The sequence below is a fragment of the Talpa occidentalis genome, unplaced genomic scaffold (assembly GCF_014898055.3).
Source record: "Talpa occidentalis isolate TD23 unplaced genomic scaffold, MPIMG_talOcc4v2.1 talOcc4.14, whole genome shotgun sequence".
NCBI classification, from domain to species: Eukaryota; Metazoa; Chordata; class Mammalia; order Eulipotyphla; family Talpidae; genus Talpa; species Talpa occidentalis.
This window is the reverse complement of record NW_023601433.1, coordinates 81,302,004-81,325,480: the sequence shown is the minus strand read 5'-3', so window position 1 is coordinate 81,325,480 and position 23,477 is coordinate 81,302,004. Positions and strand designations below refer to the sequence as shown.

Genomic DNA, 23,477 nt, shown 5'->3' with positions numbered 1-23,477 from the left:
ATATAAAAATAAAATTTAATATTTAAAAAAAAAAAAATAAATAAAAAAAATAAAAAACCACTGACGCGGGCAGGGGAGGGGCGGGTCTTGAACACGGACGCGCTGGCGCTGGGCAGGGTGGCGGCGCTGGCACAGAGCCAGGGAGACCCTCGCCCGAGCCTCCCACACAAGGTGGTCCTTTGTTCTCGGGACCTGCTTCCTACTCACCTTCTCTGACAGGCTGCGGCCAGGGGCACCGGGTGGTCATCCCGGGTAAACAAGGAGGCACACCCAGAACCACACTCGGTCACTCAGAACCAGCCCGCGGGTGGGGGGGGGGATGCTCATGGGACCCGGGCTGCGGACCAGAGCCGAGGGCCACACGCGCTGGGAACTGACGTCTGTTTGAATTGGGAGGATCCAGGCGTGTATGGTCGGCCCCAGCCCTGCCCCTACCACCTTAGGTCGGGGACGCTGAGGCCCGGAGGGCAACCCCCTGCTCAGCTCAGCTCGTGGGGGCCTCTGAGCGGACTCCGGGCCGGTCACGGCGGGTGTGAAGATTGAGATCCCAGAGCTGCCCCCAGGGAGGCCGCGAACTCCAGAGCGTGGGCCGGGGTGACGGGAAGGATTTGGCCATAAAAGGGAACGCAGGCCTGCCGGTGCCGGGTGCAGATGCGCCTCGGAGACAGGCCGCTGAGGGCGAGCGGCCGGATGGGCCGGAGGGCATGGCTGCAGCTGCAGGCGAGCTCGTCCAGAGCAGCAGGTCCAGGGAGCCGGGAGCCTGGAGGGGGCGGAGGACTCGGGAGCGACTGCACGCTGGACACCCGGGCGCGACAGGAGAATCCTACCTCGGGGCATTTCAGATTCCCCCAGATCTTAAAGCCAGGGACGACCACACCGGGACCTCGCTGACGTGAACAACAGTGACCCGCGCGGCGAGAAGCCGGGGTGGCGGGGGACAGCCCTGGGGGTCGTGACGAGGAGGGGGCTCTTGCTCTGGGCGTGGGGCCGTGGGAGTGATCCCCTCACTGTGACAGCACGGTCCCCCCCTTTTCCTGAGCTGCGGCCATAGGGGCAGTGACCGGGCACCCAGGAGAGAACAGTCAAAAGAGGTTCCCAGGGGACAAGGCGGAATTCGGCAAAATCGGGCGGCCGGCAACAGCTGCTCCGGGGCAGGACTGGCCTGGACCCGCCAGCACGCCTGACCCTCGGGCAGCCCCGGCCAGGGTGGGACAGTCAGGCTGGTGCCAGGCAGCCAAGGCCCTCTCACCTGCCCCAGCATTCGCTCTCCCAGGGGCTGCTGGTTGAGAAAAAGGCCCGTGCCCTAGAGGGGAGTTTAGGGGGAAGTGAAGGGAAGAGCGGCTGCAGCAGCAGGTGAGCCCCAGCCCGGCATGCTCAGGGGCCTTGGCTCCTGCTAGTCCCCCCTCAGCCTCTGCGTCCCAGAGGGAGCAGGCATGGCATCTGGAGGGCGCTACCTGGTCCCCACTACCTGGGACAGGTGACCAGGTGGCTCAGCCTCTCCCCACCTCCTAGGGCTGCTCTGCGAACACCAGGGGGTACCCTGCACTCCCCAGGGTAAGTCCGGGCATGCTCAGCAGGGGTCTGGTGATGGCAGCTTCCTGCCAAGCCAACGCCAGGGGACCACATCCCCACTGCCAGGTGCAGGGGGCTGGGGTGGGAGGAGGTGGGGGCATACAGGTGTTCGCTGAATGTCATGTAGGGGTCGGGGAGGGCTTCACCCCAGAGGCACAGACCCAGTGCCACCCCCCGGCTCTGCAGTCTGTAGGTCCTTGGGCAGCGCCACTGCCCAGCCCAGTCCTGCCTTGCTGGGTGCCGGAAAGGTCTGCCAGAAGGGTCATGTGGGGACACCCCAGGGAAGTAGGAGCTAATTCCCTAACCTGGCGGGGGAGTCTGGCTAATTCCCCAGGAGGAACAGAGGCCCAAGTGGGGAAGCTTGTGGGGTGAGGGATGCACTGCAGCCCCTCAGCACCAGGAGACCCACAGAGGGCCCAAGGGCCCCTGGGCAGACCTGGGAGGGAGGAATGGTCTCCAGGCCCTCACCTGTGCGTCTAGACAAGAAAACTGACAACAACAGCTACAGACCCGACCTGCTACTGACAGCAGAGACGGGAAGGCGACACTGGGCCTCAAGCTGGGTACTCTGCATCCCCCAGGACCCCACAGTGTCTGGCAGGGCCATGCAGAGTGGCTGCAGCCCAGCCACCCTGCCCCTTCTCACCCCAGGGACCTGCTGGGCCTCACTGGAACCTCAGCAGCCCAGGGGTCTGAACCTCGGTTCCCCAACTGTGAATGGGGTGCAGCCAGCACCTCCCACACCAAAGGGACATGAAGTCAAGCACCCAGGGCCCAGCCAGGCTCTGGCAGGACCAGCACGTGGTGGGGGAGCTTGGGGTTTCCCATCTGTAAAGTGGGGGAACATTCAGGTGGCATTGCGGGGAGAGGATGCATGAGGTGATGAGGCACAGTCAGCTCCTAATGGTAACATAATCGTGAGGGTGACGACCACGCGGCAGTGACAGCGCAGGGAGGACAGAGGCCTCAGCAGCGGCGACAGGCCCCTTAACCACGGCTGCCGTCCTGTGCGCTCCCAGGGCTGGGGTGCTGCTTTGTGCGGGGTTCGCTCTGGCTGTCTGGTCCTGAGGACACTCCCAGATACTTGTCAACCTCCCTGTCCAACAAGGCTGGCGCACGCCTGGGGCCCAGCGCCTGCACAGGCCGGCCACGTTTGTCATTTGTCACAGCTGAACGCCCCATAAAGGCTGGTTTCGGTGGAGCTTTCCTTCCTTCCTCCCCACCCGCCTCAGGTGCCCACGGGGCTGGTTGGACCGGCTCAGCGACGGTGCTCAGCCAGGCTGCCGCGTGGGACTGGCGCAGCTTTACCCCCCAAGCCCCGAGTCCCAGGGGCAGGTCACCTGGCTGGGCCCGAGCTGACTCACGGAGGCCAGTGGTCCGTGGCGTCCCGCGGGCTCCGGCCACTCTCCCTGCCGCCCCGCCTCCCACGGCTCCTCGCTGTGCTAGGTGCTTTGCAGGCACAGCCCGTCCAGCAGCCACCACCCATGCGGGGCGACGCTGGGGAACCTCATGCTAGAGGCAAGAAAACGAGGCCCAGAGAGGGCAAGTGACTAAGCTATAGTCACACAGCTAACAGGAGCTGAGAAGCCAGCTCTGACTCCGGGCCCTCCCCCACGCTCACTGCTTCCTTCGGGCTGCCTGCTTTCACTTTAGAGAGAAGAAAAGAGAAGTTTCTGGGGCATCTACTCCCGCCTGGACCTGACAGGCCCCTCCCGGGACTCAGAAAGAGGACAAGGCAAGCACCCAGCTCTAAAGAGAGGGAGTAACCAGCCCACGGTGGTGGTGGTAGTGGGGTCTTCCCTAAGTCCCAAGGCAAGGTGGTGTCAGGCTCAGTTCAAATGAAAAGTTTCTCTGTGGGTTTTGTCTTGGGGCTGCCCCCGACCACCACCAGGGCTCACAGGCCTCCGAGCCAGCTTCTCCACCTGCACAGCAGCCCCCTGGCCGGGCCCTGGCCCAGGGCTGCCCATGGAGAAAGGGCCCTGGGGCCTCCCTTGCAGGCCCCCTGCCTGGCCCTACTCCTGGCACTCACACTTTAGCTTTGGGCATTTCCCACCCGGGGCCGGAAAACACAACACTGGGGACCCAGGGACTCATGAAGGAGGAGCCACGTCTCACTGGCGTGAGTCTTCCCGGGCAGCACCCAGCTACTCAAAGTGCCGTCCCTGGGCCAGCAGCGCCAGCGTCACGAGGGAGCCTGAGAAACGCTGAGTCCGGGCTGGAAGCTCTTGAGGACTCCCCGGTCTGGCCAGGCCATCTGCTCCGCCCTCCACGCGCCTTTGCACAAAAGATTCTGACAGGAAAGCCTCGTCCCTGTGCCACCAAACAAATGCCCCTTTCAAAAGCTGGGGACACCGTCATCCTCCGTGTCCCCGGCCTCCCCGCCTCCTGCCGGCGCTGCTCCGCTCCGGGCCCTGGCGTCCCCCCGGCACCTGTTGCTTCCTGGCGACAACAGGACCGCAGAGTGTTCACCGGTCTCTGTGCGTCAGGTGCGGCCCCGGCGCTGGCCTCAGCAGCCGGCGAGACCAACACCGTCCGCCTGGACACAGGCAGAGGGGCAGTGGGAGGTTCCGCAGGGGCCTGGTGAAAAAGGTGCCGAGCAGAGGCCGGGGGAGGCGGTCCTCAACCCCCGGGCCACTGGGAGACGTCAGGAGGCAGGTTTTGGCGTCACCGCTACAGGCATCTGGCGGGTGGCGCGGGGACGCGGCTCAGCACCCCATGTGTCTGCACCTCGAGCCACACTGGGGCCTGCGGGATCTAAAAATAAGTCTGTGATGCGGCTGCTCCTGCCCAGGCCGGCCTCTCGCGGCCAGCAAAAGGTGAGCTGAAACTGAAATCAATTTTGGCCGTTTTCACCTTGTAGGAGTTTTTTTTTTTTTTTTGAACGGCCCCTGTTAAGGGGCCTTTCGTGCTTGGTGTTCTTCAGCTCCCCGCGAGGCCCTGATAAGCCGCTCTGAAAGGGCGGCGCCAAAGGGGGTGCTTCCTGACAGGCCGCTGCAGGGGCCAGGAATGAGGAAGCCCACGCAGAAAAAACAAGAGGGCCCTGACAGCAGGACCACGGACACCATCGGCTCCGCGAACATCAACTTTGTTCCACCTGAACCCGTTCCCCTCCCGCCCCCCGTCAACCCAGTTTTCCTGCCTCGCCTCTCCCGGTCCTATGAAAGGACATCTCCCCACAGTGGGCGCAACTTCACCGCCCCCCGCCTTGGGTCCGCGAAGCTCGCCTGGGCGCGCAATAAATTTTCCCCACTTTTAAGAAAGCTTAGCCTGGCTCTTCTTTTCTTTACCAGGCCAAGCCTTTCCTCTCCCACACCCCTTTTTTCATGGGGCAAAATGTCCCTACAGCCTGGGCAGCTTTCAAGAACAGCCTTTTAAATGCTGAAGAAAGTCATCCTTCCCCCTCCCCCCACAGTGCAGGGCCCGGATCAGGGAAGTTGAAGACCCCGCCTGGGGTTACTCAGGGACCCCTTAACAGAGCGGGGAAGGTGCTGGGGACCAGCTCCCTGCCCAGGGCTCTCATGCCCTCTGCCCTGGGAGGACGCCCAGAAGGTCCAGGGGACAGAGCTGTCTGGTCTGGAGGCAGCTGAGGATTTGGCAAAGCAGTTCCGGAGGCTGCCCGGGCCCTTCCTGCAGGCCAGTTTGCATAAGACGCTGTGGTCTGTCACCTCCTTCCTGCCGGCCACTCGGGCTGTGACACGGCGGCCGACACCACCTCCCCGGCAGACACAGGGGATGGAGGCATAGGAGCTGCCGCCGCGGGGATTACACGCCCACCCAGGGTGCTCAGAACGGTGCTCAGAGGGCAGCGTGGGGAGACAGAGGCAGGTCAACAGAGCCCACAGCTTCCCTCAGGCAGACCTCACGTCCCAGCACCTCCCACCGCCGAGCTCTGCACCCCGGGACGTGGCTTTCCTGAGCTTCACCGTCCCCTCTGTAAAATGGGGACCTCAGGGGCCCCCACCACACTCCCTTGAGGTTTTATAAGACTCAAGTAATACGCTCAGCTGTGCAGCCCAGTAAACGCGCTCAGATAATTGCAACTGATGTCTGACAACTGTTGGGACGAGCCCGGCCCCAGGCAGAACTGTCAGCAGCCACGGCCGCCTGCGCACCGGGGGAGGCGGAAGGTGGAGGCTGCAGGCGCGAGGGGAGCAGAGGAGGTTCGAGGACTCTGAGGTCAGACCCAGGGGACCTGGGTGCTCGGTCTGGATGCTGGGGCCCAACGACCACCCCAGGAGAGCTGATTAGAGATGCAGGGTTCAGGCCCACCCCAGACCCGCTGCAGCAGCTTCCCGGGAGATCCGCACCCCTGGCTGGATGCACACACTCGGCGGGGGGCACACGGTTCGGCATCAGTGTGTCCTGGCCACGGCCCTCACAGTCAGGGGCTCAAGCACTAGACCCCCACGGCGGGCAGGGCCTCAGTGACATGGCAGCCCCTCTGCACTCATGCTCCACACCGCCAAGCCCGCCCAGGGTCAGACTGCAGTGCCCAGAGGCTAGGCCCACGCAACCCCGCACCGGGAAGGTATGCCCGAATGCCAGCGCCACAGTGCGGAGCAGGACCGTCCCGCCCCACATGCACCTGCTCATCTTTAGTGCCCAAGTCAAGCCCGAAATGAATACACGTGCCCTGTGGATGAGGAGACAGACTCAGAGGAGCAAAGCGACTCATGTGCAGTCACAGGGCCAAAGATGAGCAGAACTCAGATGCGACTCACTTCCCAGGTCTGGGTTCTGGGATCTCAGCGGGTGCCTGGTTGTCTCCCTACCCTGCATCCTCAGCCCAGGGCTCCAGGGGGTTCCCCGGTCCCAGGAAACCAGTCCACCCGCCCACCCTGACATTGACCTATGGCTTAGCCCCACTGCCTCACAGCTCTGGGAAAAAACAGAGCCAGCCATGGGGATTGGCTAAGACTCAGGCAGGCGACTCTATCAGAGCCAATGAGTGCGCAGGAGGCTGAGTGCTGGGGTCAGCACCCCTTCCTTGGCACAGAGAGTGAGGTGTATAGAACTCAAGGGGTCAGTCCTGGTTGCCTTGGATACAATCGAGACCACAAGGACTTTGAGCCCAGTCATGCCCGAGCTCCGGAAACAGATGCTCTGAGAACACAGCGCACTGGACTCACTCCATGGCTTGGCTTAGACACACAGGGACGGTGGCGGTGGGCATGGCAGCTTCCAGGTGAAATTTAAGTGCGCTGGCTGCAAAGGTCATTTCTCCTGGACTACAAGAGGGTTTAAGAGTTCCCAGACTGTCACCGCGAGACCCTGAATGCTTGTTTCAGGGAGCCACGTGGGGGTGAGCGCTGCCCGCCATTACACCGGGCATCTCCTTGCCAGTGTTCAGCTCCCGGCTTCCGTGCCAGCTTCGTGATGACTCACTTGATGGCTAGGACCTCCTACCAACCCATTCTAGAAAACTCAACCACCACCTAAGACTCATCACGCACTCCTAGAATGAGGAAGGCATCCCTCCTCCTAAAAGCCTCCCCCCCACACCTTCTAAAATGTCAATGTCACAAACACAAAGTAGAAAGACAACACACCGTGATGGAGCCTGCTGCCCGCCATCTTGCCTGAGGCTGGAGTTAGCCACCTACAGGGAGCAGGCTCGAAAGAGAAGGGCTAAGCCCCTGACCTGATCCACCTGTGGGTGCCCGGCAATGGGCATAGCCCTGGCATTTAACAGGCCCTCTGTCTGTGTCTGGGATGCCCAGCACAGAGCTCAGGAGCCTTTGGAGGAAGTCAGGATGAGGGAGGGGCAGTCAACTAGCTTCATCCCTGCCCTTGTCTTTGTTCTAGATATACTTCTCTGAGCCCAAAGAATCAGACCATCTTCTCTAGAAGGGTTTGCCTGAGGCTATGAGGCAACCCACAGGCTCTTAGGAGTCCACCCAGCACTCAGGGAAAGGGATCAATGGACTAATACACTGCGCTATAAACTAATGTCTCACACACACACACACAAACACACACACACAAACACACGACATAAATCGATTTAAAAAAAGAAAAAGAAAAAAAGGCGCAGTGCAAAGAAATCTCCCAGGAGCCTGGGCCCGCCCAGCACCCAGGGGCAGCTGCAGGCCTTACCGGATGGTGGGCTGGTCCCCGCTCAGCTGCTTAAACCTCCGGTGGAGCTGCTCGATCTGGTCTGAGGAGACTGAAAAGTAGGAGAAAGAAAGAAAACAAGGCAGATGTCATGGACAGCTGAACAAGGAGCTCCCAGAGGAGCCACCGCTTCCCCTCTCCAGCCAATTCCATGCATTCTCAAGTCGCGTCCTGCTGGGACTAAACAGGGCCAGGGGAGACGCAAGGATCCCCCATTCCTCGTGGTGATGGCTTCTGAGTGCGGATTCCCTTGGGGCTCATACACCTGCCACCGACAACAGCTCTAGACGGGACAAAGGTGAACCAGGACATTTCCCTTGCCCGGCCCACTTCCGAGATCCTATCTGCTTGTCTGCCTTCCCCCCTCCGGCTCCTGAAGACGGGCCTTTCCCTAGCTGAGAAAGGGGTTTGTCTCATCACCTGCTGAGAGACAGGGGCAGGGAAGGGACACAGGTGGTTCAGGCGGGAGTCAGAAGGGATTTGGGAAAAGTGTAGTGAGAAACCCCCAGAGAACGTGGTGGAGCAAGGCGCGCAGAAGGGCAAGAAAGGCAACTCTGACTGTGGAGGCTACGTGGCAGGTTTTCAAATAACGTCCTTCAGCTGAAATGTGGATGAGAAAAACAATCCCGGCTGATGGTGAATGAAGAGGCGTGACTCAAGGACTTGATTTCATCGCGCCGCTTACAGCCGCGGTTTCCAAGAACTCACTGTGTGCAGATGCCCTAGGGATTTTAGAAAAACTACGCAGAGGAGGGTGCACGATCACGCCTGGCTGCTGCGCCTAAGACCCTCTTCTGCAGCTAAGACCGGCCCTCGTGGGTTCCAAGTTTGACGAGGGTCCCGCCCCCAGGTGAGTGCTTATTTTATGCGATGAAATGCACATCATTAAACTCACGTCCGCCCCGCCCCACTTCACCCTCGAGGCTGCCCCTTAAATGAAAAGGCACTTTGCTCTGTTTCACTGCGGCTCGGAGCACCCATACCCATGATGATACAACTGGCGAGTGGTGAGGCGGGGCCTCAACTCCAAGCCTGCTCGTAAGCACCACGCTCGCTGCCTCTTTGCCCAGAATATCCTGGGCTCAGGGGACTTTACATAGTTCAGGAAGAACTTCCCACAACCGAGGCTGGGCACGGCGAGTTCCCACCACCGCCTCTCAGCAGTTCCCCGCCCTCCTGCTCCTTTTTCTCTTCTTCTTCCAGAGCAAGCTCATTTGGGGGGGTGGGGGTGCGGAGGGGCGGCACAGAGGGCACATGGGAGATCTCTGTTCCTTCTTCTGAATTTTGTTATAAATCTAACACTGCTCTAAAAAATAAAGTCCTTGCTGTAAAAAATGTCGGGCGGTGGTTGTCCTGGAGGAGGGGTAGTCGTTTGACAGGGGCAGGAGGGGGCTTCTGGGCATCAGAGTCTTTTATTTCTTGATGCAGGTGACACAGCTGTGTCCGTGGGGAGACCACGGCTCTGTGCCAATGGCCGATTCCCTTTTCGGATGCGATACTGCAGTGGAGAGTTTACTTGAAAAAGCCAGTAATTCTACTTGGCAGGAATTTATCCTGGAAAAATGAATCTGACAGGTATAAAAAGATGAATTAATAAGTGTGTTCACCTTTGCATTCCTTATAATTACTTAACTGCACGGCACCCAGGAGCCCACCAAACAGGTTAAACACGCCATAAAGCACTTGACCAGTCAATTTTAAAAGTTTGCTGACTCTAATGGGGACCTCTGTGGTGGCGCAAGGGGTTAACTCTCAGCACTATGAAGCCATCAGCAGCCACTCCTGCACGAGTTCAATCCCCGGCCAGGGAGCAACCCACATGGCGCAGCAGACCTCTCCTACTCGCCCGCTGCTCCCCTCAGCAGTGTATTTCATCAGTCTGCCTGTTCTGTTCCCCACTCTGTCTCTGGTGAATCCTCTCACCCCCCACACCTCTGACCTACACCCCAGTTCTTGTATGAATAAACCTTATTATTAAAAAATGTAAAAGTCTGCTGCCGTTAAAAGTGACAGTTGTATATTTGATATCAAAATATATTCCACATATTAACGTGGTCTAAAAACAGCTTGCTACAAAAATAGCACATCCCCATTGGGGAAAATACATAAAATTCCACATACACTTATTTATAACACACATATAAATATTTTATAAATATGCACATGTCTAAAATATTTATATTAAAATGTATATAATGAAAGAAAATTAAATCTGGACTTATTTCCCTCAAATTGACAATAACATTTACCTCCATACTGGGAGAAAAGACTGTTTCACTTTGATTCATCTGGATTTTCCCCATGTTCTCTAATGTACACTGTATATTTATTAGTCATGTAATGAATATTTTAAGCACACAATATGGTCCCAGATGGGACAGCTGAGGGATTTCAAAAATATTGTTCCTGATGAATCACTGGTTGGCCCATATCCCGGACACACGAGAGTCAGTCCTGCCCCATGAGGGGGGGAGCCCCATTCCACGGAGCAGCAAGCTGAGGCTCTGAGGGCGAGCGGCCCCCTCGCGGCCGCAGCACCTGCAGGCAGGCCCAGAATGGGAAGCCACGCGGGAGGCCAGGAGCACGTGGCTTCATTTCGCTCTCACGGCCCACGCCGCCTCCGTCTGGGTGATCACCAGCAGCTTCCAGGTCTAACCCAAAGGGTAAAAAGAACATCACGCCGTTGAGAAAGAATCAGAAGCGGCAGCCAAAAGCACGCGCCTCGGTCACCTCTGGTGGAGACGAGGGCCTGGAACATGTAAGCCAGGCCGAGGGGCCGCCCAGCGCCGGGGGAGGCTCGCCCTGTGCAGCCCCGCTTGGCCACCTGGGCGCTGGGAGCAGACCAGCGGGGCGGGGCGGGGGGGGGGTCCCCTGCTAATAGCTGCTGAATGTCCGGGGAGGCGTGAGGATGTTCTAAACTTAGATGGTGGCACAGCCCTGTGATGAAGGGGACACTGCCGGGTCCGCTTCGATGAGGGGCACACGGCGCATGAGACCTGCCTGGATGGGGCCGTTCAAACGTGTTACACGCGCAGCCGGGACATCAGTAATCACCGGCAGTGCCTCTTGTGCCGAGCCTCGGCCAACCTCCTCCCCAGTGCCCCCGGGTGGGGGGGATTCGATCCCGTTCCGGAGACGGGGACACAGAGGCTTGCCCAAGGTCCGCTGCAAATCATCCTGAAGCAGGTTCCTCTGCGAGGTCCCAGCTAACTGCCCTCCTCGTGTGCACACCCTCCCGGCCCGGCCCGGCCCGGCCCGTCCGGCTGAAGGCAAGAGGAGCAACGAAGCCAGCCTGCCGCCCAGGGCCCCAGGGCCCAGACCCCTCCCTGGCTCAGACACCCCGTGGAGGGCGCTCTGTTCCGGGAGCACCTGCTCCACGCCACACACTGTCTGCGTCCACTCGGGGGTCCCTGGGACAAGCTTTCCCGGGCTCCCTGCTCCTTACTCTTCGCCCTCTTCCCGGCCTATGGTCACAGTTGCCATGGAGACGAGGGGCCCCAACACGCTTCACGCCTGGCATCTCTACCTTGTTATTCTTGGGTTTAGATTTCCACCCGAGGGAAACGCACACCCTTCCGACCCCGCAGCTGGTGGGAGCTTAATCCTTGAAACTTGGGGTTGGGGCGGGGGTGGCAGGACTTGCCACAGGATATCAAAAGCCTCAACGGAAAGTATCTCTGTGCAGCGGGATGTGTAGCCCCTAAGCCCTCAGAAGCAGTGACTTCAAACTCGGGTGTGCCCAAGTGGAAAATACACCGGCTTTCTGAGACCTGGACCGGGAAGGCAAACGGCCCTGATAAAGGCCTGCGCTGATCACATGCGCAGATATTTTCAACATTACTGGGCAGAATAATTAAAATGAATGGCACCTGTCTCTCGACTTTTTATCGTGTGGCTGGCAGAGAATTTAAGATTAATTACTTCGATGTCTCCTAGAAGAGGCAGGCCTGTCCCAGCCTCCAGTGGCGCCTGTGCGGGCGGGCGGCGCTGGCCACAGGCTCTGAGCGCCCGGGGGGCAGGGAGGCAGCGCACACGGGAAACGGAAGAGGAGTCATGGTGGGCTGGTGCCAGAGCAGTGAAAAACGGGAGGAGATGCTGAGCCACTGGACACCAGCTAGACCCTGGTCCACCCTGAGGGCAGGAGGCCTTTAAAGATATCCATTTTCTGGAATACTCTTCAGCAATCAAAACAGATAAACTCATGCCTTTCACAGCAACATGGGTGGCGCTGGAAGGGATCCTGCTCAGTGAAATAAGCCCGAAATAAAAACAAAAATATCGATGGTTTCACTTATAGGAGGAATGCAGGGGAGCCAAATAAGGAATCAGGAAAAAAATGATAATAAATAAAAAAATAGCAGGCAACTATAAATCAGAGACACTCTGCGGGGGAGGCGGAGGGAGAGCGATCAAAACGGGGGGAAGAGCACAAGGGACCACGGCGATGGTGCACGAGTGAGCTGGTGGGGGGAATCCTGTGGGACGACGCCTGGGAGGAGAAAGCATGCCGTGTGCAATAAGAATGATGTGAAATAGGTACAAAATTAAAAAATAAAATGCATTACAAAAATTAAAAAACAAAAAAATGTCCATTTTCAAATAATTAGGGCATAGAAAAAGGTTTCTATCATTACATGAGAAGCTGCCGGATGTGGATATGAATGTCCACATTGCTACCCGCGTGCGGGGGACAGGAAAGGGGTTCGTGACAAAACAAGCCACTGTTTCCAGATGGTAGAATTGCAGGACGTTGGTCTCCTCGTCCTCCTATTAGTGCTTCTCTGTCTTTTAACATTTGTGCCATGGACAGGGATTACTTGGATAATCTTATTTAAATTAGTATTTTTTAACCTTGCTGGCTACAATGAAAGAGAAAAATAACAGGTGTGGCTGAGGCCGGAGAACAGGGCCCTTGAGCGCAGCTGGCGGGAACGTAAAATGACGCACCGTGGGGAAGACACCTTGGGGGGGAGGTTCCTCAAAACACTACCTACATACAGGTTTATCACACAACCCCGACAGTTCACACCTAAGGGTAAGTCCCTGATAGATGAACACACACAAAATCTGGTAAACCAGTGTTCACGGGCGCCCTGCCCATCGCAGCCGAGAGGTGGAAGCAGCTCCAACGCCAACAGCGGGTGGATGGAGAGATGCAGCGTGGACCGGTCACACGTCACGTGATGGTGTGCGGGTCAACCGCAGAGCACAGTAGGACAGGGTCCCATGGGCTGCACCATCTAGGCCTGCGCTCACTTAACAGCATTTCTCAGAACAGATGTGTCATTACGTGAGGCAGGACTGTGTGTGCGCGCAATGGAACATTATTTGGCCATGAAAAAGAATGAGGAACTGACACAAGCACGGGTGAACCCTGAAGCCAGTTGTGCTCAGTGAGACGTCAGCCTCATGCTGCCCTATGACACAGGTAGAAGCGGTGAATCTACCAGAACAGAGAGAAGATGTGTGGTGGGCAGGAGTGGGATGGAAGGAATGGGGTATGAGGTCTCTGCCTGGCCCTGGCTTCACCCCTCAGACTGCAGGGTCCAGTCTGCATTCCTGCTGTGTTCCCAGGAGGGTCATCAGGGGAGATTTGTGTAGACCAGGGAGTCAGAACGCTCACGGAGGAGGAGGAGGGGAGAGACTTGGGGCGAGAAGCAGGCCCCAAGTGCCCCTGTGATCCAGCCTCCCTCAGCGGAACATCACCGCTGGACCCTTCCCCCTTATGGGGTGGTCAGGACAACTCGGGGCTGCACTCCCGGGGCCCGAGTCTGGTGGTGAGGCGTGTGAGACACGGCTTAGATTCTACACCAGTTCTGGGGTGCTGGAACACATGTGCCCGCTGGCAGGTGCCACTGCCATTCATTATTACCAGCGCCTCTGGGTTTCTAGGCACCGCTGGATGCTGGAGACTCAGATGCAAAGGCAGCGCCCCCATCGGCTGGGAACCTGCACCGCCTCTCTGGACCCAGGGCAAGCGTCGGCTCACCAAGGTGCACTGGGTGTCCAGTCCAGGGGTGAGTGAATGGTGATGCCCACAGATCTCCAAGCCCAGCTGGGGTGGGGGGCTGGAAGAGGGGGAAGAACTCAGGGAGCCCCCAAGTTCTTCAGCAGAGGTAAACAGCTGACAAAGACCAGGGAAGCAGAGGGGTGGGTGGAGACACTGCACACACGGGCGAGGCATCCAGACTTCACCCTGAGTTCAGGAGGCGGCGGAGCCAGGGAATAAGATGCAGGTGATGGGGCCCTGTTGAGGCCGCCAGGTGCAGTAGTCCAGGTGTGTGTGTGTTTGGGGGTGGGGGGAGTCTTGAGACTAAGAGCTTGCTAGCTGCCCTCTCCAAGACTCTTCAGGGGTTCCCGGGAGCCACCCTGCCTCCCCCAGCAGCGCCGGTCTGGGTGCAGGACCTGGGACTCCAAATGGCACCTCGGGGAAGATCTCCGTGGCTTCCAGGGGGGCCCCAAAGCTCTCTTGTATGCAGTTTCCACTGGCCGGAACTTGAGCCAGCGCTAGCCAGAGTCCCAGCCTACAGACAGAGGGGGCGCACAGCACGGGTGCCAGGATGCTGGTTCTATCCCAGCCTCCCGTCCTACTAAACTGTCCCCTGGGGCTGTCACCGCCGCCTCCTCCCCCTAATACAGATAATAATAGCACCGCCCTCCTGAGGCTGTTCGCACCATGGAAATAATCAAAATCACATACACACACTGCACAATCGGCAAAGGGTGGGAGCCCCCAAAGGGCCCTCAGCTGGTGAAGCAGCAAAGTGTGGCCTCGTCCGTCCACCCCGCCAGGGGAAGGAGCGAGGCGCTCGCGCACACAGGGAACCCGAAAACATGACACTGGGAGAAGCAGCCAGTCCCCAGGGCCACCGCTCGGAAACAGCCCAAGCAGGCTGGCCCCTTGGGACAGAAAGCAGGTGGGGGGTGCCAAGGGCTGCGGTGGGGGTAGATTCACAGCAGAGGGACTAGGCGGTGGCGACACTGGCTCAACTGAGCAGAGCCTCCATGCTTGAAAATGCTTCCGATAGTCACTTTCACATTGTGTGAATTTTGCCCCAATTTTTAAAAAACATCACCCATGCTCTCCGCCCTGGACCTGGCAGGAGCAGCCTGATTGCTGGGCTGGCTCCGAGGCTCACGGGTGCCCTGAAGCGCCCTCCTACAGTCAGTACCTGCGGTACTCGGGGCTCAGGGGGGAGACACCACTCGCCCTGGGCCGCCTGGGGCTGCAGCCAAAGCAGTGAGGAATCTGCCCAAGCAGAGACCAGCCTCCCGAGGCCGCGGGGGTGCAGGCCCCACGCCTCTCCTTCACCTGCCCTCTCCGAGGGGCACAGGCCACGCCTCGCGCCCACACCCAGGGCGCAACACTAACCAAAGGCACATACTTGGGTGCGCTGGGCCTCGAGGAGGAAGTTATCAAACCCAGTTCTCTCCCCCAAGGCAGCAGCAGCAAGAAGACTGCTGGCATTTGCCCAGCGCCTTCCAACACTTTCACGCAAACTGCCACCCACTTTGTACGTGTGAAGCCCAGGAATTCCTGGGAGGCGCGGCTCCGGGCCCACGCGGGCAGGGCAGGGCCTTTCTAAGTGCGTCCCCAGGACGCGGCGCGGGAGACTCGGGAGCTTTCCTGCAGGGACGGTTCTCCGGTGCTCAGGACTGGCAGGGAGCGGGGATCAGACTGAAGGGACTTTAGAAAACATTCTCCACCCCTGAGCAAGGAGGCACACTGGAAAGCTGTCAGAGTGGGTGAGCGAGGCTCAAAGTCCCACGGCGGCGCTGCGCGCCTCTGCACGCACCTGCCCACAGCACGCTGCTCGCCGCGGTGATAACAACCGCGGGGGCCGGCGTTTGCGCAGGAGGCAGGAACGAAACCACACACGTGGCCTATGTTAACTTATTTCATGCCCGCACCCTGAGGTGCTTATCGCACCCAAGTCACAGATAAGGACACGGAGTCTCGGAGAGGTTAAGTCACTTGTGGACGGTCAAGAGCTGCGAGCAGCAAGATTAGTTCTTGAACCCGGGAGTCTATTCTCAGAAGCGCTTGCCACGCCGCACGCCAAAGTGGAGAAATGACTGGAAGGATGACTCGCTGGCATTTATGTAATTAGAGAGACAGAGATGTCTGTTTTAATAAAAAGACTAAAGATGAGGAAGGGAAAAAAACAACAGTGAATCAGTAGCGACGTGGAGAGTGGGCGTCTTTCAGAGCATCGGAGGAGCTGGTTTTCACATCCTTCCAGAACTATCTGCGGCTCCAGATTTAGGCTGAGGCCAAACCAAGAGGATGGGCCTAGCGCAGGGACAAGGGCGATTAAGGCCGGACGCCCAGGTCAGGCACCCCAGGCCCCACCAGCGGCACTAACACTCCCCATTTACCTACAAACACGCGGCACCCCGGATAAAAGGGGGAAAGATTAAAGCAGGGGGTGGGGGGACAGAATGATGATGGCAACAAAGAAGAAACCAATCTGGAAAGTGGGTAAAAGGAGCTGGGGAAGTAGTGGGCTTAGGCCTTCATTTTCATTTGAGCAGATTGTCCTTAGATGCAATAGAAAATGCAAAGACAAAGTAGAACCATTCAAATGTCCACAACAGAAGAAAAAGAGGAAGAGGTGGTGGGGGCAGAAGGCGGAGCGGAGAGGGAGGGCGTGGTGTCCCGGGGCCAGAGGGTCAGCAGAGTCCAGTGCTGACCCAGGCGGGCATCGTGCTGACCTTGCCAGGGCAGTCCACAGGCGGTGAGGACTTGGGGGGCGGCGGGAGGAGGGAGTGATCCCCTGTGCTCTGCTCTTTGCGTTAAACTGCACCCCTACCCTGGAGGAGCTTCGGTTTTGCAGATGCGGAGACACCACAGGCCTCAGGGGCCCACGTGACGAGTGCTCCAGAGGGACAGGCGAGTCCAAGCTGACCCACCCGGACAACAGAGAACGTGAATTTCGAGGACTAAACAGACCAGTGGAGTTTTGAGGGGCAGAAGTGGCCCCAGACAGGGCATCTAGGAAGAAGAAAATGAAGGCCTCTGCTAAGCTGGAAGAGGGTGCCAGAAGCAAGAGGGGAACTCGGGCACGGCAGGTGGGGGAGTGGGGAGGGGTGGCGGCGGTCCAGGGGTACCCCAACATGTACAGGCACCAAAGCTAAGGGTGAGGGCTTTGAGCCCTCTTCCAGAAGGGCGCTGCGTCCTGGGGAGCTGAAGCATAAGACCGCCTGGCTGCGAGGTGGCCCAGGAAGCGCCCCCCACTGGCCCAGAGTCCCCCCAGGAAGTGCGAGACACAGGACAGGCTGGCTTCCGTGCCAAGTCCAAACTCCACGCCCGTGCCAGGCACGCTGGACATTCCAAACTCTGCGGTCCAGGAAAGGCAAACAGAATTCCTCAGTGTTTCCAGACCAGTGGGGGGCAGACCTGGCAGGTGAGGAGGAGGTGCCAGGACCCTGGGAACTGCCAGGACCCACGCGGGCTCAGGCGCCTCTGCCCACTGACACCCCCCACTCCACCCCCCCATCAGTGCTCAGCGGGCAGGGAGGCCCTTCCAGCTTCGGGGCAGCCACTTCCCTCCTGTCGCTCTCGGGCACCCACAGTGCCCATGCCTCCTGCCCGGCCACCGCCTGAGACCTGCCAGCTCCCTCCCGCCTCCTGGGGCGCTGCGCCCACAGCGGAAGACCCACTTCTGACCACGAAGGTGACACTGCTGGGACTACAAAGGGCCTTTTGTCCCAGTGCTTAAGGAGGCTGCTGCCACCCCCGGCGGAAGTCACTTGCTCGACCTTCTGGTTTTATGAATTAATGATAAGGTCGGCACAGGCAAGGGATGTGGGGGTTATTGACAGGTCCGGGGTGCCGGCTCCTCCCCCATCAGCCTGCCTGGCTCACGAGCATGGGTGAAAGGGGCCCTGCTTCCTCTCCCCAGAGCGCCGGGCATGTCTGCGCCAAAAAGGCCTGTTCCCCCAGCTTGAGATAACAGACACTCCGGTGCTGGGGGCCGGGAGAGGCATCTTATCAGCACCCCGGGTTCCGTCTGACTGGGCTTTCTGGCCAATCAGAGCCTTCAGTTCCGGCTGCCTTCTGGGGTCCATTAACTCACACAGAAAATAGCCTGCTGGCATGGGGGTAGGGGTGGAGGGAGGCGAGAAAAGAAAGATGCCAAAGGAACCTAATTACTAATAATCTGAGGAGCCAGGACGTCCTGGTGTGGATTGCCAATCGCTTGCATGCTGAGAAAACAAACCCTCTTCCTGAAACAGACGGGAGCCACCCAGAAGACACCAGCCCCCGGGGGAGGTGGCACATTCCCAGACACGTCCCTCACCCTGTCCACCCCTGAGTTTGCCCTCGCCCAGGCATACCCCGCAATTCTAGAATTTTCTGTATCACCCAGAACTGATCCTATTGATCCAACTTAGTAAACAAGCAGGCTGGGCACCAGCTCAGCCAGACTCTCAGACTCTGCAGTGGCAGGCTGCACCGGGGGGGTCTGTCCTGCGGGAGAGCAGCTTCCCTGGACGCTTGAAAAAGAGGTGACCAGTGGCCTAGGGGTTAAGTCTCAGCACTGTCACTACAATGGATCCCCCACCAGGGAGCTACCCACAGGGCGCAGCAGACCTCTCCTGTCTCACCCTCTGCTCCCCTCAGCAGTGTATTTCAGTGGATCCGCCTGCTCTGCTCCCCACTCTGACTCTGGTGAGTCCTCTCGCCCCTGCACCTCTGGCCTACACCCCAGTTCTTCTTTGTGCAAAGAAAAGGTGACCATTAAAAGGCCTGGCTTTGACTTTGGGCTAGTGACCCAAGCTCACACCGCGGACGTCTGCCACGCGCCTTTTTCTTAAAAACAAACAACTTGCGCGTTTATTCTCTTACTGAGGTGTGATGACATCCTCGCTGTTCAGAGAACCCGGGGAGCCACGCCGGCGATCCTGCATCCTATTTCACGGGGTTTAGATTCTGCCAGGATCCCGGCCGGCCTGTGCTGGTCCCTCAGCCCCCGAGCTTACGAGGGGCAGAGATGGTGTCCAGTATCCGGAGCCCAGTGGGACATGGACCCAGGCCAGGGTCTGGGGCCACTTGGAGACTGTAGCGCCCAGGAGCCTGGCCCGGGGGTGAGCACCCAAGGGGGAACAGCGCCGCCCCCACCCGCCGTGGGCCAGGACCACACAGCGCCGAGGTCTGGGAGTGAGGCTTGACCCCCACTCGACTGCACTTCTCAGGGGCCCGGGGTCTTGGGCGTCAGGCCCCCTCTGGAGCCCCGTGTCCACATCTACAGAGCAGGGAGGGACCCACAGATTCCTGGGAGGCCTCCTCAGGAAGCTCCGGACAGGCTGCTCAGCTCAGGGTTCGGCAGAGGACAAGCGCCCGTTAATAAACACTGGCTATTTCCATGATGAGGGCTGAACTCGAGAGCTGGGAGACTGTTTCCTTCTTCCTTCAGGCAGCTTCTTGGCATCCACATAGGCAAGGCCATAGAGCTGTTTTGAAGGAAAAAATAGGCCCTCCACCTTTCCCAGAAGCTGCCTCTTAATTATTTCCTTTCCAGCTCCAGGGGCAGCCATGGATAGGTGGGGGCGGGGGGGGGGCGGAATGGGCCACCTCCAGGTGAATGTTCTCAGGAACTTTCTTCCTCTCCAGGGCCCATTCTCATCCCGGGAGGGGCGGCAGAAGGGCAAGCCAGGGAGCCCCGCCTTAGGTTTCTCACATGAACTTGAACAATCTAGGCAGTCAGCTTTCTTGGCCCGGAGAAGTCTGCGAGTGCTTCAGGTTTGCAATCAATCAGCAAGACTAACAGGCATGGGGAGGTGGCCGTGCAGCCCGAGGCGCGCTGCGTGGGCGAGTTTTGCTCTGGCTGGTGGCTCAGGGCTGAAGCCAGTGGGGTGCATCGCGTGGGGAGGGCGCAAGGGCCTGGGAGGGCTGAGGCGTGGGGTTTTCTGCCGGACACTCGTGCTCCTGGGCCGTCGTCCTTGGGCGTGCTCCTGCGCTCGCACACCACACGCTGCCAACAAAGGTGCTTGAGACACTCCCCACTCTCAAGGGGTGCCAAGCTTCTGGGGGTGGCAGGTGACGCGCGACAGCCCTAACGTGGGGTGCTGTTATGGGCGGGGCTCCAAGGGGGAGGGAGGGGAGCCCAGAGTCGGAGGAGCAGCAGCTAAGCTGAGCCTCAGATGACCAAAAGCCTGAGCTTTGTAGAGGGAGCCGGGTGAGAGGAAATGTTTGAAGACAACGAAGGCAGTGGTTTCGGGAATATTCCCACATAGAAGCACCGAGGCTTGGACGTCCAGATGAACAGAAGGCCCAGGCACAGAGAACCGCCCTGCATGGCCCGCAGGTGACAGACAGGTCCCAACTCTCTGGGCCTGGTAATCTGAGAGGCCACTGGAGCCCGGTGAACGCACAGAGCTGGCCAGAGTGTGGACTTGGGGATCCAATGATTCCCTAGTCTCCGCTTTCGTGTGGTGGGACTGCAGCCAAATTGCTTTATCTGAGCCTCCGTTTCCTCATCTGCAAAAGGGCCACATCTCCACCCTCCCTGGAGGATCAGGCTGACTCTTCGAGGGCCACCGCGGTCCTCAGAGAGGCTGGGGCCGTTGTAGGCTCGGCCAGCAGCTGGGTGTCCTCAGCCCTGCCTGAGGCTCCTCCCCTTTCTCCCGATGATTCCCAAGGGTTCCAATGGCTTGGGGGGATCCTGGGAGCTGACCTTCCCGTGCCATGCCCAGCCCTTCACATCCACGCCTGCCTCATCGCAGTCAGTCCATCCCCCCCCAAGCTCCAGGTGCGCGCTGAAGCTCAGGGAGGCAGGACGACTGTCTAAAGGGCACGCGGCTGGGGAGTGGCTCCGGGACTGAACATCAGCTGCCGCCCAGCAATCAGGACATACACGTGTGCGGAGCCTGGCCCAAAGTGCTCAATATTTACTTGCCCTTGTTTTAATCACTTCATGTATAGCAACTCAGTCCTCCTCAACCACTCAAAAAGAAGGGGTGATGACTAGCCCCATTTTACAGCGGCTGAAACTGAGGCACAGAACGTAACGACTTGCCCAAGGTCACATCCTAGCAAACGGCTTTAAAGCAGGCTCCTGCCTCAAACTGAGCCCTGATGGCGACTGTCTCCTCATCTCACACAATTCCCACTTATTGCCCTCAACTTCCTGCCACAGGGCCTTTGCATGCACTGTTCCTGCTGCCCTAAATGCACTTTCTATTGACTTTCTCACAGCTGGCTCCCTCACATATGAGTTTCTGTTTCATCACCTCCTCAGAGATGGCCTCCTGGTCCGCCCTAAAGAAATGTTTCCTTGCCTCTGCCCCAACTCTCATGCCATCCTAACAGCGCAACACCTGTGGGTTGATTGGTTTCTCCTGTGTGCCTCCCCTCAGTCAGCCTCTGGGTCACTCTAAGTCTCCAGTCCTCAGTAGATAAACACTTGCTGAATGGGTACAAGTGCCCAGACTATGCCAGTCCCTGAGGGAGCACCTTCATTGCTCATGATTTCCCCTCTAGTCTGACCTTGAAACCTCTTCCCGCTGACCCCTCTTCCTCCTATCCTCCTTTGGGGTGTGAATTCCAAGTTCTGGGCAGCAGGAAGGGAAGCCACATCAGCCACATCTAGGAAAGCCACGGAGCAGGAACAGGGCATATGCCATCCGCATGGGTGGCTGGTCCCAGGAAACGGATGAGATTCCCAGCATGCCCTGCTGCCCCATCACCTGTCAAACCAGATGGAATTCCCCAGGCGCGCACGCTGCTGGGACCCCGGAGAGCCAGGGGCTGGCGCCAGCCCACCCTCCGGGTGAGGCCCAGCTACAGAGAACCCCCGCATCCACCTACCCATCCAAATACAAGGAAATGGAGGCGGCGGGAGGGCACTTAAGAAATTAAAAACAGGGAAAAACCAAGATGCTGGCCTTGGGGCTGGACTTTATAAAACTCTGAATAAGTAAAACAGTCACACACTCCTCTTGCGAGTCAAAATGTCAACACAAAAAAAGTTTACATGGAAAAACTCACTCCTCTTCATGGCTCCCACCAAACCCTCCAGGTATCCCTTTTATTCCTGCTTCCTCGAGGCTCCTTCCAGGACCCTCCAAGCAAATAAAGCAATTTCAAACACGCACTCTTGCCCTCCCCCACTTTCAAACAACCAGCGCGCAGCCTATTCACCGCACAGCCTCTTTCCTTCCAGGTGGAGACAGCTCTATACCCGTCCGCAGAAAGATAAATACACGCGTGCACACGCGTGGAGACACAGACACCCAGTCATTAAGGGCTTTCCGTAATTTTCATCCCGTGCTCCTGCAAAGAGGGGTTTCCACTGGGGGGTCGGGGGGGGTCCTCTCTCAGCCAGGGGCCACCTGGCCCCCCCCTCCCGTGCGCGCCTCTGGAGCTGGGTGGCTGCACCAAACTCCGAGCAGGAGGCCGCTCCTTTCTAGAAACAACATCTGCAGTTCCAGAGCCTGGAGTATCCACCAGGCAGCAGCAGAACTCCCGTCCCAGCGGGCAGGAAACCGAGGTTCCGAGACTGAAAGTGACCAGCCCAAGGTCACACCGCCGGGAAGTGGTGCTGGCAGGTTCCACCTGGTCCCGAGCCAGAGCCCATTTGCCTTCTCCCCGGCGACCGGCATCCTCGGCTCGCGCACCCCCTTCGCCGCGGGGGGCAGAGCCCCGCGCCCGAGGTCAGGGCCGGGGTCCAGGTCCCAGGTCGGCCGCCTCGGGCGCGCGGGCACCTGCGCCGTCACCGCCCGCGGCCGGGCCTCCCCGCGCGCCCCACGCGCCCTGCTTGCGGGGTGCGCCGCGCTGCGGGTCCCGGAGTCCCGCAGGGCGCGGAGAAGGTCGCGGGGCTCCGGCAAAGTGCTCCGCGGGCGCTGCCTCGCGTGAAGCTCCCGGGGACCCAGACAGGTGGGCGCCCCTGAACCCACTTTGCGGATGGGGCAGCGCATGGGGGTGCAGGGAGACCGCGCGGCCGCCCGGGGCCCCGGCCCGCGAACCGCAGCGCCGGGCTCCCCCCGGTCCCGCCGACTTCAAACTTTCCGCCCCCCGCGCATCGCGAACCCCAACGGCTCCCGCGCGGGGCGCGCACGCAGCCGGCGTCCCCGGGCGTCCCCGCGCCCGGCCCCCGGGTCTGGGCGCCCGCTCGGCCGTGGGGGCGAGGGGAGCCCGGCTCAGCGCCCCCGCCCCGGGCCCGCGGCCCCCCGGGGGTCCCCCGCCAACTCCGAGCGCGCCCGGGCGCCCGCCCGGCTCCCCCCGCCGCCCGCGCCGCGCGCCCATTTGGGGGAGCGGGAGACTGAGGCGCCGCGCCCCGGCCCCGCCCAAGGTCACGCGCGCGGGGGGCGCCCCGAGCCCGCGTGCGCCCCCGTCCCGCCGCCCGGTACTCACAGCCCGTCTTGCCCACGAGCGCCCGCACTTCCTCGGACGCGGAGTGGGCAGCGCCCATGGTGCCGCGGCGGGGCGGGCGGCCCCGCAGGCCCGGGGCTGGCGGCGGCTGCGCAACGGCCGGGCCGGGCCGGGCCGGGTCGGGCGCGCCGGGACGCGGGAGGGTCTGAGCCGCGGGTCCGCGTGGGGCCCGAGCGCGGCCTCTTATAGCGGCGCAGGGCGGGCGCCGCGGTCCTAGCGCGCGCCGGCTTCGCGCGCCGCGGGGAGGGGAGCGCCCCGCGCGGCCGGAGGGGCGGGGGGAGCCCCAGGAGCCCCCGCCAGGCCCCCCGGGCTCCGCGGCCGCGGCCCGCGCGTCGCCCCTCCGCGCTCCGCCGGCTCCGGGGAAAAGCAGGTGTGAGCAGAGTTGGGGCGCAGGGCGGAGGGGTCAGACCCCTGC

At 60.0% G+C, this 23,477-nt stretch overlaps 1 protein-coding gene across 1 annotated transcript in view; it reads right to left on the bottom strand.

Annotated features, from left to right (window-relative positions):
• Positions 1-23,220, bottom strand: part of TESC (tescalcin) — a 37,186-nt gene extending 13,966 nt beyond the window's left edge. The window contains exons 1-2 of the mRNA XM_037511097.2: positions 23,045-23,220; positions 7,669-7,738 (exon numbers count right to left, since the gene is read on the bottom strand). Of these exons, the coding sequence (XP_037366994.1) occupies positions 7,669-7,738; positions 23,045-23,102 (128 nt within the window). The 5' untranslated portion in view covers positions 23,103-23,220. The remainder of the gene's footprint in view (positions 1-7,668; positions 7,739-23,044) is intronic.
• Between the last annotated feature and the right edge of the window lie 257 nt (positions 23,221-23,477).